Below are 14,485 nucleotides of genomic sequence, written 5' to 3'. Positions count from 1 at the left end.
AGTTAAGAACGTGGCAAATTGAATTCCACGGTATCTGATGGGTGAAACACCTGGGGCCTAGATCGTAGGGGCGTGTGAGACCCATCGCTAATTAGTAACCCGCAAAGTCTCACAATTGAATAAAGTTGGGCGAAATTTCTTCGGGCGCGAACCGTTCAAAGTTTTAAAAATACGTTCCCAGGTAACTTAGTTCACAATGACCCTGTAGTTTTCGTTACGGGCGTTTCGCACTCTCGCGAATTCTAATCAAATTCCTCGCGATTCAAAGGTCAACGTGGAAAGGAGGCGAAAAAAACCGAAGGAATAGGAGAAAAACGAATAAATTAGATGAATATGTTTATTTTAAAATTCGAGCACAGAAGTAAATAAAACACTCCTGAAATTTTTTAGCAGCTACGAAGATGTACGAATAGTAAATTGAGCATTGAGAAGATAATATAAAATAAAATTTTGTCCCTACATTATTATAGCTATTAAATAAAACATTAAAGACGGAAAGCTTGCTTCTTGACATCTGCTGTTCCTTAGCATTTTCAATATTACATTTTGCAATCGCATTTTTGTTTCAGACTTAAATATTGCAAGCAATGGAAAAGAAACACAAAAATAAATATATTTTCTTTTTTTCCACTAAACTGGGCTATAGCAATGATTAACTGAATACAGATAATTAATAAAATAAAATATTTACGTGTGTAAAATGAGTTAGATAAAATAAAACCATCAATTTTTCTTATAATTATAAAGGTACAAATTTAGATTCAAATTTAATCTTAATTGTGTTGAATGCATAAAGCTTAAAAAATCTAAATTGTAATGGACAAAAGAATTTGAAATCTCAAACTAAAAACCGTTCATCAATAAGAGTTTTCTTTGCTAAATTCTTCTTCCCTCCAAAATTACGACATGTTGATAAAAACTGAAAGAAAAATTAAGACATTAAAAATTTATAATAAATTGTAAACAATATACTCCTAGAACATTAATATAAAGCAGGAATAAAAACAAATGTATGTCTATATCGTACATAAATTTAAAAATTTAAAAACAGTTTTTTTTTCTGAATGATTCATGTATATTAATTTAGTACTTGAAGTAAAATATTCATTTCAAACCTAAAAGTACTAATTTTAAATTGGTATTCTTTCTACCTTCCAAACAACAGCATTCAGTAAAGCAGCCAAAATATAGCTTCCTGAAATCATTTGTACAAAACAAAAAAGATACAAATCGAAGGTTGCCAATGTCCATTCTTGTCCATACCTAAAAGTTGAAAAATATTGAATTATTTCATTTAAAATATAAATATATTTTTTAACTGAGTAAAAATATAATGGCCTTCTATTTTTTTAGAATGCAATTATACTTTGAAAGTGCCTTCTAAACTTTTATACTGAATTAACCCTATCCGGTCCCCCAAAATTAAAAAAAAAATCTAGGTAGACAGTTACATTCCAATTGGAAAAAATCTTTTGTCCTCTGCTCCACATACTGTTTGGCTGTCCAAACTCAAAACACAGTAAGGGACATTTTTTTGTAGTACGTTTTTTTGCATTTTTGGACTAAGTAGACTCTACTTACTCTACTTTTAAGTTTGGACAGCCGTGTTGTAATAGATACAAGTGACAAAAATATAAGCTTGGAATTTAAATAAATAATACTAATGATGAAAAAATTACCAATAACATCCGACATGGGACCTAAGAGAATGTCGAATGAGAATGGTCCAATGTCGAATGAGATTCGACATTGGACCAGTAAGGGTTAAATAAACTATTGAAAAGAAATAAAGGTCATTTTTTATCATGGTTTAAAATAAATAAAATACCAAATGGTCCTCTGGAAGGATTGGGGATCTCCGGACGCATTGTAGAGCAAAAGTGTTTTATTATTACTTTCATTAATTAATTCCACGTCTAATAGTCTTTCTATCCAACGTTTTTCCCTCACTTCATAGTCCAGATCCTCTAGAGCCTGGAATAAAAAAATAGGCATTCTATCATAAGTTTATAAACTTGCCGCCATTTAATATAATTTAAAGACTTAAATAAATTACATTACAATTTTATTAGCTGACGATTACTCCAACTCCTGAAGAATAACCTGTTCTGGAATATTTTATTGTATGATAAAGGCAGTTCAAGGAGATGGTTTGGACATGTGGAATGAATAAGTGAGGTAAGAACAGTAAAACAAATTTATTGGGCAAATGCAGTTGGAAAGAGGAGGAGAGGAAAACCAAGCGGTCAGGTCAAGAGTCTAAATAATAGGCGGGTATGTATGAGAAAGTGCATGAATGTGCAAAGACAGAATGACGTGGCAAGTCATAATATGCGTAGTAATGTATTGTCCGCCTCCGTAGTGTAATAGTCAGCACGCTCGGCTACCGTACTGGAGGTCCCGGGTTCGATTCCCAGGGGGGGTCAAATAAATATAAGTGATTTTTTCACTCTTATATTTATTCAATATTACCTTGGACTGGTACCGGAAGCGGAAGGCTGATCACCTTTCCTTCATGTGTTATCAAGATAAAACTGCATTTATATTATGCAGTGCCCAATGCACCATTTGGGTGCGAACAAGGGTTTGAATGAATGAAAGTAATGTATTTTAAGTGCTTGGATACAAGCAGTTTCAAAAATATAAATGTATTGAAATATTACTCACATGATCGAAAAATGCTGTCAAAAATTTATTCATAAGCCTTGAAGCCTGTTCTCTTCTCTCTAGTGAAGGGGGTAGGACTGACGCTACACCGCTTGCTCTTCCATCACCTTCATCCCTTCTGGAAGTCTTACTCGCTGATCTACCCCTAGAGCTATGTAATCCTGAATGATAAATGTATTATAAAAGTAAAAATATATGTGTCAACTTTGTAATAGAAAATCAGAAAAATAACTGTTCTACAATACTATTATTGTCGAAAAGATTTATAATATAATGAACTACATATAAATAATAATGAAAATACCAATACCTAAGTCTAAAATTCACACTGAATAACAAGCTTGTGTAGTTAAACCTTTCAATTCATACATAGTAAAACTGAAAAATAATTATTGACAGATTTCATAGATTCAATTTGGATGGCTTGTGATCCCGAAGTTAGCGTCGTGGACTCTATTAACTTTTCAGGTTGGATCCTACTCTGCCATAACTTGATTCCTATTTCGTTGATTTCTATTATTAGTAATGTAAAATACACATTTCATATTGAAAAAAATTGTTTAAGAAATTACCATTTATAGTGGAAGCATTGACATTCAGTTCATTTCCAACAGCTAGATGATGACGCCATTGCCACTTTATATCCCTTGAATTCATGTGAATACTCAAGCGGCTATAGTACAAGCTGAAAAATAAAACACAATCCATTTAAAAATTATTTAATCTTCATTAATAATCATCCGCCTCCGTAGTGTAATGGTCAGCACGCTCGGCTACCGTTCTGGAGGTCCCGGGTTCGATTCCCAAGGGGGGTAAAATAAATATAAGTGATTTTTTCACTGTAATATTTATTCAATATTACCCTGGACTGGTACCTGAAGCGGAAGGCTGATCACCTTTCCTTCATGTGTAAACGATTAAGATAACATTGCGTTTACATGACGCAGTGCCCTATGCACCATTGGGTGCGGATAAGGGTTTTTTTTTATTTATTTTTTTATTATTTTTTTTTTAGCAAAATAAACTTCCAGAATCATCCAGATCTTCCATCTGAAATATCCAGAATGTCAATATTGCTTTACCGAAAATCCGGTGTGCATCTAACAACAAATGCTCTGTACGGCAAGCCGGTCTGCAGTCCTCGTGCATCAGTATCGCAGGAAGCATGCACACACCTAAAATGATAGACGTATAATTTGATTTATAATACTTCACTTACAAACAATTTTTTTTTGAAGATTTACCTCAAAAACCAAGCAAATTTGTACTTATAATGCAACAAAAGCATTAGTTATTTCTGTACCAAGAGACCATATTTCCTTATCAAATAAATTTTGAAATTTGAATTCAATATAGTGACTGACGTAATTGTAAGATTTATTTCCAGTACATAGGGTAGAAAAACTGACTAATTGATGTTTGGTCGTTTAGGGTAGACAGTATTAAGACAAAATCTTGGTTGAATAGTTGTTAATATATTAAGACAAAAACATTCATATACAAAGACTAATACATTCAAAAGTAACCAGAAATTGGTGGAAATATAATTTATTGTTTTAATGATTAAAGAAAACACTTGTTTTTTACCACTTGAGTTTTATTAAAGACTACATGTTTCAGAAGTTAAGCTTCCATCATTCAGGTCTGTATAATAACAGTTATTATACAGACCTGAATGATGGAAGTTTAACTTCTGAAACATGTAGTCGTTAATAAAACTCAAGTGGCGAAAAACAAGTGTTTTCTTTAATCATTGTAACATGTCTTACCACAAAGTTAATGCCGAAACAATAAATAAAATTTGTTGTTTTAATAAAATCTATATATCATATTATGAGAAGTTATAAATAACAGGAAAATTAACCAAGTTTACCTTCCATGCAAATAATATCCATGGAGTTGTCCATCAAGGAGCAAAATTGAGACATTTGAGATGGAGCAGATGTCCATAAAATCCTGTATAAAATTCTTAATGTATCTCTCGTAAATTAAAATTGCTATGGTAAGCTGAATGAAATACAGCATCAGGAATACAAGACCGCTTGCAGCTAACTGATAAACTGACGATGTTAGAAATCCGTTAGAATCGTCTGATACATCAATGCCTATATTTGCCCAGGACGATGCACCAAAGATCTAAAGGAAAATAGCAGTAATTAAAAGTGAGAAATAGATTAGTTTTTTTTAATGCACAAGTAATAAATCTTTTTTTACCTCAAATACAAAAACACAGCCAACAAGGTGAGTGGGCAAATTTATTTTTCTTAGTGTTTGAATTTCATTCCATTCATTTGCAACAAAGTATGGTCTCCAAAATGAAAGCGGTTGTTCAGCTTTTACATCTAAACAAATTAGTAAATATGACACATCAAATAATATTTTGTAATTTTTTAGTTCAAAAAATTCATAAATATGATTGTTTAGAAATTGTTGGGAGATTACTTACCTTTTCCTCTGGTTCCAATTTCGTTAACAGGGTGATTAGGTTTCTCCCAGTCGACAAAGCATACATCAGTTGTAATTTGACGCCAGTTTACAGCAAGCACTTCTATAATCTAAGAATAAATAAAAAAATATTATAAGAAAACTTTAACTCCAATTAAAATTATCCTGAATGTTATCGTATTATACATTAAACATATCGTAGTCATAAGGGGAAAGTGACCAAGTGCATTTTTTACAAAGACGTGATTATTGACTATTTGATATCTTACTAGCTTAATATTGCCCTGAAAAAATCCCAAAGTGATTTCAAACTTGGAAGCATAATATATGGACTTGTTAGAAATGACTAACTGCATTGATGTTTATTTTCTTGCCAAGCAAAAGTGACTTAAATGGCTCTCCTGAACATTTTACGTTTTGTTAGTTGGTCACTTTCTCCTGTACGACTATGGATGTAAAATTTACTAATATCGATAAGAGAATAATTTATAGGTTAAAGCACAATAAAAGCACATATTGCCGATTTGATGGTGAATATTAACAAAAGTAGTGAATAAAAGAAAAACAAACCTTCAAAGAAAAAGCTACAAATATGTAAGCCTGTATGACTGATTCGTCTCGTTCCGAGGGAGGTACAGCATAAACTGATTTCTGTGTCTTAAACAGCACAAATGAAAAAGCACTCGCTCCGAAAGCAACCTAAAAAGAGCAATATAAATTAAAATAATCTATGTTGAGAATGATAATTTTTTATGTACCAAAAATATAATACTTACAACAAAGAAAGTATTCGCTAAGTTTCCGGAGACAATGATAAAGAACTGCACAACAGTATAGAAATCTAAACCGAGCCTTCCAGAATGACGTGTGTGGGACCAACTTTGTAGTATAGAATATACTGTAGCAAAGGCAGACAATGTTCCAACGGCTATCTGCACACAAGGAAACATCCATAAATATCTACTTATAACTTTGTAAAAAATAACATATTTTAAAGGGTTATTCCAAATTATAATGAGCATATTTCATAAAGTTTCTTTTTTAAAATAAGAATAAATCAATATTCATTTTCTTACTTCAATTCCATGAATCATACTTCCACCATCTAGTTCATAATTAACAGCAAATTCTATATGAACATCCGAATCAGCTTTTATTTGATTTTCAGATAATTCACCATATTCAATTATAAACAGAGGTGGGTATATTTTGTTCCTTTCTTCTTTTCCCTTGCGCCTGATTCTAAAATTAGGTAGTGACAAATACAGTTTTTAAAAATAAAGACTATTAACTCCAAGTTTTGATGCATTTGATAACAAAGGCCCATATTATAAAAACATATTTATTTAACACTAAATTTGTGTAAAATCCCTTTTTAAAAAAAGGTTAACCTAAAGAGAGTTTATAAAAGAACTGCATTTTTTACTCAGAGATTCAATGAATGTTATAACATATATTAATAAATTTGTCTTCTATTAAACCCCTATTACTTTTATTTATGTACAAGTATAAACCTTTATATTGCTATTTTTTTTAAAAATTACTAACAGTACGACAATAAAGAGTACTGAGTAATTAAATTTGAGAAAGTTGTTGAATTAGGGGAAGTTTTGACATTTGATATTATCAATAACAATTGTAAACATGTATGAAGGTGAATTAAAAATAAAACACTTGTATTTTACTACTTCAGTATTATATAACTAACTAACTAACTAACCATCACGCCGCTTCTCCGCAGGGGTAGGCAGAGAGAATAGAGCGCCACACCACTGTGTCCTTGCAAACATTCTTCGCCTCTTCCACGTTCATGCATCTCCTCATACATACCCGCCGATTGTTACGACTCCTAACCTGACCACTTTCAAGTATTTGGCATACCTGATGATCGTGCCATGTTTTTCTCGGTCTTCCTCTGCTTCTTTTCCCACTAACATTCGCCTCATAAATTTGTTTTACCGTTCTTTCCTCACTCATTCATTCTACATGTCCAAACCATCTCAACACACTTTTCTTAATTTTATCAATAATGCTTATCTCAGCTTTGCATTCCTTCCATATTTCACTATTCGCACATCTATCATACATTGTTTTGTCGCACATTCTTCTGAGAGATCGCATTTCGACTGCATTCAGTCTACTTTCATCCTTCTTTTGCCAACTCCATGTTTCACTTCCATACATTAGAGTTGGAACCAGGACTCCGTTGTGCACTGCCAGTTTAGCTTCCGCTGATAGGTTTTTATTTGCTATAACTGATTTCAGTGCACCATTCACTTTGTTCCCAGCATTCACTCTCCTTTCTATGTCTTTATCAATCTTTCCATCCCTAGAATTATATCCCCAGTATTATATTGTTACAACTATTTTCAGAAGCTACAGATGCTTCCATCTACAAGTTTAAATATTAACTGATATGTAGCTCTAATACAAAGGTAAAATTACAACAACAAAAAGTTCCATTCCATGGTAATATGTATAATTAAATACCTTGTTAACATATTGTGATTGTCAAAAACCACCTCATAGACTAGATATAAATAAAAAAATATGGTATACTTATATTACTTTACATAATTACCTGATATTGACATGAATGTTCTTAGCGTAACGGAAATATTTTAAGCTCTCTTGTCCATTTGAATTCAAAGAAATGCCACTAGTTTTATCAAAAATATAAAATCGTCTCACAAGTTGCCAAGTATTGATGTCATTTTCCTATTGGAAAAATAGTTTTTTATAAATTATCATGTTTTATATAATTTTAAAATGTTACAGAATATGTTGAATAATGAACATTAAAACCTTGTTGAAAGCAATAAGACTCCCTCGAATGAAGACAGGAATTGTATACAGCATCGGCATTGACTTTTCTTTATCGTAATACTGAAGATACGGCTCATAAAACATTGTTTCCGATTGAGAAATTAACTGTTCAGCTCCTATTTTACATTTAATTCTGTGAATAAAACAGAAAAAAGTAAATAAACATAGTACTAAGAATCAGGAAAAAAATCTATAAGAGGTGTGTATGTCCCCATTTATGAATGAATTACACAATCTGTTCAATGAATTACCACAATTTGTTATCAAACTTATTTTAATGTGTTGCAGAGCTGTCCTAAGACATATAGACTAATACGGCCGAGCCGCTTTGGGTATCGTCGGAGCAGGCAATGGGTATTTTTTTTTAATATTCTAAGTATTTTTACATTGAGCATTTTCCTCATCAAACAAACCAAGTCATTCATTCATTAAAAGATGTATTCACCGGTTCTGTAGCCGCAAACCAAGAAAATGAACCTTTAAAGCATTATTTTTTAATCATATAATGTGGGGCCTTATAAAGGGTCCGCCAAATAACTTTTTTTTTTCAAAAACAGGGCGCAAAACATCGAGTGTAGCTTCGGCTGTGTGGCACGTAGCGCCGTCCTGTTGAAACCAAATGTTGCCAATATCCTCCTCTTCAATTTTTGGGAACAAAAATCCGTTCAACATGGCCCGATAACGATCGCCATTGACTGTAACGGCCACTCCTTGCTCATTTTCAAAGAAAAATGGCCCAATTATGCCTCTGGACCAAAATCCGCACCAAACAGTGAATCGTTTTGGGTGTACCGGCTTTTCAATGTATGCGTGCGGGTTTTCTGTGCCCCAAATACGACAATTTTGCTTGTTTACATACCCGCCAAGATCAAAATGAGCTTCATCCGAAAAGATGATTTTTTTGGCAAAATCGGCATCTTCTGTAAGTCGATCGCAGGTCCACTCAGCGAAGCGAAAACGCATTGGATGGTCAGTTGGCTTCAACTCCTGAACCAATTGGACTTTGTATGGCGTCATACCAAGGTCTTTATGCAAAATTCGTCTCAATGATGTCTCCGAAATGTTCAATTGTTGAGAACGACGGTGAATTGATGTTGATGGCGCTTCACGCACACTTTCTGCCACAACATCGATATTCTCGGGTGTACGCACTGTTTTTGGCTTTTCACGCTTTGGTTTATCGATGAGGATGCCAGTTTCTTTCACTTTTTTCACAAGATAACGAACATACGGAGCTGACGGTGCTTCTCTTCTTCCAAAAACCGTACGCAATTTTCGCACACATTCTGCAACATTACCATGATTTTCAAAGTAATGTCGCAATATTTCCCAGCGTTTTTCAAGCGTATACACAACCATATTCGCTCAACGGAAGGATAAAACTAATTATCTGTCAAATCAGACATGAGCTAAGTGTTACCATTCACGAAATAAGCACTAGTTGAAAAAAAAAACTTTAGATGGCGGACCCTATAGAAGAAATTATGTAATGATCTCAACAGTTAAGGAGCACAAGTATGAGAGGAAAAACCCAAGTGAAGGAGTTAACAGAGTCATTTTTAAAAGCAGCCTTTATCCTGGCTATGGACCAGAACGAACAGAGATGAACCGTTTACCGAGTGCAAGACACCTAGGAGACCATGATGCTAAACACTGAGAAAGATAAAGAAAATGTGAAGATCAGTCTTATCCTAATACGGATTAGCAACATTAGACTATAAAAATAAATATACACTCCACCTCAACAGTATAGTTGTTAGCATGCCTGACTGCCATGTAAGAGATGATAAGCGTAGTTTTTGACTGGATCCACATAAAAATCAATGTATGTATTATTTTACCATATTTATTTATTTCTTAACCTAATTTGTGCATCTATGGTATATAGCAACAAAAAAGATTACCTATAATTCACAGCGAATTTGAATACATTAGGTTCAGTCAATTTCCAAATAGATGGGCAGGGTACTATCCATTGTGATTTCACATCACTCACTTCTTTAATTTTTCCATCCAGATTTATAGCAAATGCAGTGATATTTATGTGGTTTACCTGGAAAGATTTGAAGCAGGATTATCGTAACTCACAAAAATACTATAGCCAATTTAAAAATACATCATCACCCACCTCAGAATTTTCATTCAAACTGTGAATAACAGGGATTTTCTTGCGCAGAAGCACTGAATAAGATTCATCTTCATCATACATTAATACTGGAGTTGCTAAAAAAATTAAAGAACTAAATATTGTTTTTTTTTCTTAAAAATGTATATTATTTTAAAATATAAATCAGCCATTTTCTAGTAAAGCTGCAGATACACATTGGAGCTCCAAATTGTGCAATGGAAGGGACTGACTGGAGCCATTTTGTCATAACTTAACACATTACGATGCGAACATTTGTATAATCAGTACAGCGAACCGAGCGCTCCATCCATAGTCGGAGCGTTTGCCGCGAGCGATGTTACGATGTTACGTTACGACGAAATGCTCCGGTCAGTTCCTACCATAAAAGACACTTTTTACACATAAATAGACATGAACAAAGACACCCTATGGTTATGAAATCTTAAGAAGTGAGCAATATATGCTACATATTATATATTCTGTGATGTGATATGGCTCCCCAAGTTGTTTAGTGTCATCACATATGCACTTTGATCAAAATAAAAGATCCTGAAACTTATTCTTCCATGATAATTTCAGACAGTCAAGAGCATCTGCATTAGAACAACTGTATGACCTAAGCATTATTATAAATATAAATTTGTAGACTTTCCAATATTTACCTTGATTTTTCTGATTTTCCCATTTACGACAAGGACTGTCTTCTCCCATTTTGTATAATGACAGTACACACATATTAGCTAAAATTTGGCAAGCAGTCGTGTTTTTTAACTGAAAAAATATTTCAACAAAAGTGAGTTGATGGTGGTCTAGTCTGAAATTCGATTTGTCATTTCGATTCCTTAGAGGGCAAACATACTCGTTTAAAAATTATTTGGTTTTCAGCTTAAAAATTCTGAAATGACTTAATGTATCTGGAATACTGAATTTCATTCCCAAGACTTAAGTAAGGGCGTTTGTCTACTACACGCAATTACACAGAATTTTACAGTCCGGCACGTCAGTTAGCGTTTTAAAACGATGATTGGCTTGGATTGGCTTCTGCTTTTGTCCATCTTTTTTCGGATCAGTGCTCTTGATCGGTGCGTGAACACGTTACGCGTGAATTTGATCACGCTTAACTGTCATAGTCGCTTTCATTTTTCAAAACCGGACTGCCGGACGGTCAAATTCCGGGTAGTAGACAATCGCTCTAAGAGCACATTTATTAAAAGTAGTTTTACTGAAAGTTTGTTTTTTTTTAAAATTCATATTCAATAAATATATCATTGTTATATTCAGAACTCCATTTAATGATGAATATAACATCACATTGTTTTTATTATTATCATATTTTTATATTGTTTTTCTGTAAAATGAACCAACTTGTAGGCTCTCTAAGGCAATAATTCAAACAAATTAATAACTATTAAAATTATAAATAATAAAATCAATATAATTATTTTTAAACTTGAATAAAAATTTATACTCACTGAACATAAGAAATTATTAAGACTCCAGTTTTTCTCAAAGAAGATTGACCTGAATCCTTCTTTGTTATTGATTGCAAAGGATGAGTTCTTAACAAATTGATTTGGAACGCAAACCTCTTTTATAAGAGTGTGAGTTTTTTCACAGTGGCAATTTTTTTGACTGGAATTGGTAGATTTCAAACTGCATGGTTCACAAAATGTTTTATAGGAGTTTGGCAAAGTGCCCGGTGCGCAAGTGATGCACTGGATTTTTGGTAATACTGAACCATCCATATTATGAGTAACTGAAAAAATAATATAAACAAAATACCTAATTATGTATAAAGGTACCTCCATATAGAAACAGATTATCAAGTATGCATAAAATATATATTAATAACTCAAGGCTTAAGCCCCTACAGTAAATAAAATAACTTCTTTGACATCTTATATCCATATTGAAAAATTATAGAAGGTAGGTATATTAAAATGAGATATTAACATTTACCGGAGTAACATTACTAGAATCATTAAAAAAAATTATGTTGAATGTCAATATTCATCAACAGATATGTGAAACCGCAAATAATAAGTCTGAGAATACTAGAAGATTTAAAAAAAAAAATCATCATCAAGTTACATTCACTACTCATGTTCAAATGTAAATGCAAATCAAAATTTGAAAGCGCACAAACATCAATAGACTATATTGTAAGACCCAAACAATTATTTGGGGTCAAAGATATTAATTTTTATTTAGTCATCTAAAGCTAAACTCAACCTAACTTTACTTTGGTGACCTATCAAAATAAACCTTTTTCAATTTGTCAAATCAATATTCTTTATTTCCATATTTATTTATGATAATTTACAAGCATAATAAATTTTTAAGTACTAGTAAAATAATCTTGAATTTTATTTAATATTTCAATTTGAGAAACAGTGACATCTTACCCATAATTTGATTCTTTCTGCACAGAGTACAGCTCAGCTTCCCATTTGTGTTATTGTAGCAGTTTCTCGGCACACAAACACTTTGGTCCTGAGAAACATACTCCGTAGGTTTGCAAGGTAAACACTGTTGTTGAGAAATACCGCCTAATGTTTCAATGATTCTATTTGATACTGGGCACTTACAATTTAAACCTAGAAAGATGAGAGAAAATACTAAAGAAACTTTTTTATATTGATTACTTTTGCATTTTCATTTTGATGAAAGCCCTCAGCTCTCCCCTCATAATAAAAATACCTTTTATACTTTTTATCGCTTATCTGCACCCAACTGTGCATAGTTCACTTTAGCAAATAATTAAATAATCTCTTAATTAAAAGTGTTGTCTATCTTGTACTTAAAGTGTTAATTCAAGCTAATATATAAGTGTGACAGTCTCTGTTTATCTTGAATCAACCAGGATGCGAATTATTAGGGATGTTTTGTACGGTAAGACCCCGCTTAGCACTATTTCAGTATTACGTAGTAGTATTGTGATTCCTTGAAATCACACTTAATATGATGGTAAAATTAAGCATGATTTTGTGTCTTTGATACTCGCATGCAATCAAGCGATGCATTCGACACGTTATATTATATGTTAAGATATACATATTGAGATGACCCTAATTAACACTGCCAAGCACTGGAACTTATTGGAATGTATCCTCTGTATTAAGCAGGGTCTTGCTATATTTCAAAAATCACTTGGAAAGAAGGTTTCAAAATTATAAACAAAACAAAAACCATATTTTTACGATAATGATCAAGTATAAATTACAAAACATGGAGTGTATCAACTACATATTATTTAGTTATTTAGGAATAAATCATGCTGTTTAAAATTTGAATGGTCATTTAATTTCCATTTTGTTGTTCAGCTTGCATAGAGTGAAAATATTAGTTAATTTATCATTTATATTTTTTTGTGTACATTACAATTTTTTTACATCAATTAATAAATTAAAAGAAAAATTGACAACCTAGGATATTGATTTATCATTCTCCTGAAAATTGAACTGAGAACTCATGCATATGCATCATACCCACCAACATGGTAACCACTGCACTAAGGATGATAATTTTGATGGAAAAAACTATAAATATTAATTACAAATAGTATAAATAGCAATACTAAATGAATAATTCAACTACATAATATGCATTGACCATGAAGTTTTCCAATATTATCTTGTGTCGTTTGTATTTATTGCCAATGATTGAAATCACATTGCAGTGCTTATTATGACAAATGTACACTCAAAGGATAGTAATAGATAATTAAAACATTACTTCTATCTAGTAAAAATATAAATAATTGGTTATTTAAATTTTCCGACAATAAAGATCGACAAATGGTTTGAAAATTCCAATGTGAAGTCCTTATCTAGACAACATTTACGATTGAACGCCAGAGACTACATTAGGGATAGTATAATGCAGTCTGAAATGTCAGCAGTAAGTGTGAAGACACACAGCAAAACGCAAAAAAACATCTCTCACAAAAAAACACTCAGAAACCATAACTTAAATATAATCTATAGGTATATATATTAGAAACATGAATTGACAGAATAGAAATGACTTTTTATATGTTGCACTTACCATCATTTGATTTTGCAAACCCAGACCCACAAGGAATGCATTTCAATGTTTCTAAATCGAAAAACTGTTTGTTGGAACAATTGCCTGAAGGAGTGTATGTCAGTATTTCAACAAAGGCAAAAACTGATGATAAATTAATAAAACACAATATAACTAAAATGATAATATTTTGTGTCAACATTGTAAATACAATCACTTCATCCTCATGCCAGGACAAAATAGCATTCAAGCTGAAGCTACAAGCTAAAACATAAACATTAACACTGTAGCCATGGTAACAGAATACAAAGCAAAAATGTCCTGAGTCGTAGTTTCATAAAATTTCAACAGATGGCAGGATCAACAAAAAAAACCTATTGAAGTTTGTCAATG

General features: G+C 32.3%; 1 protein-coding gene across 1 annotated transcript; it reads right to left on the bottom strand.

Annotated features, from left to right (window-relative positions):
• Positions 1-326: 326 nt before the first annotated feature.
• Positions 327-14,337, bottom strand: LOC148311507 (meckelin). Its single transcript, XM_088256544.1, has 20 exons — positions 14,114-14,337; positions 12,472-12,663; positions 11,539-11,822; positions 10,729-10,837; positions 10,067-10,161; positions 9,843-9,991; positions 7,918-8,071; positions 7,694-7,830; positions 6,189-6,354; positions 5,889-6,044; positions 5,683-5,811; positions 5,114-5,222; positions 4,882-5,009; positions 4,541-4,803; positions 3,750-3,842; positions 3,240-3,352; positions 2,668-2,828; positions 1,829-1,974; positions 1,152-1,263; positions 327-919 (listed from the first exon to the last, which is right to left on the bottom strand). The coding sequence occupies exons 1-20, from the start codon at positions 14,292-14,294 to the stop codon at positions 839-841; spliced, it is 2,958 nt and encodes a 985-aa protein (XP_088112670.1). The 5' UTR covers positions 14,295-14,337; the 3' UTR covers positions 327-838.
• Positions 14,338-14,485: the final 148 nt, after the last annotated feature.

The sequence above is a fragment of the Brachycentrus maculatus genome, unplaced genomic scaffold (assembly GCF_059751285.1).
Source record: "Brachycentrus maculatus isolate JH-2025_06_01 unplaced genomic scaffold, ASM5975128v1 h1tg000062l, whole genome shotgun sequence".
Lineage (NCBI taxonomy): Eukaryota > Metazoa > Arthropoda > Insecta > Trichoptera > Brachycentridae > Brachycentrus > Brachycentrus maculatus.
The sequence above is the reverse complement of the archived record's forward strand: the minus strand, read 5'-3'. Positions and strand labels throughout refer to the sequence as shown.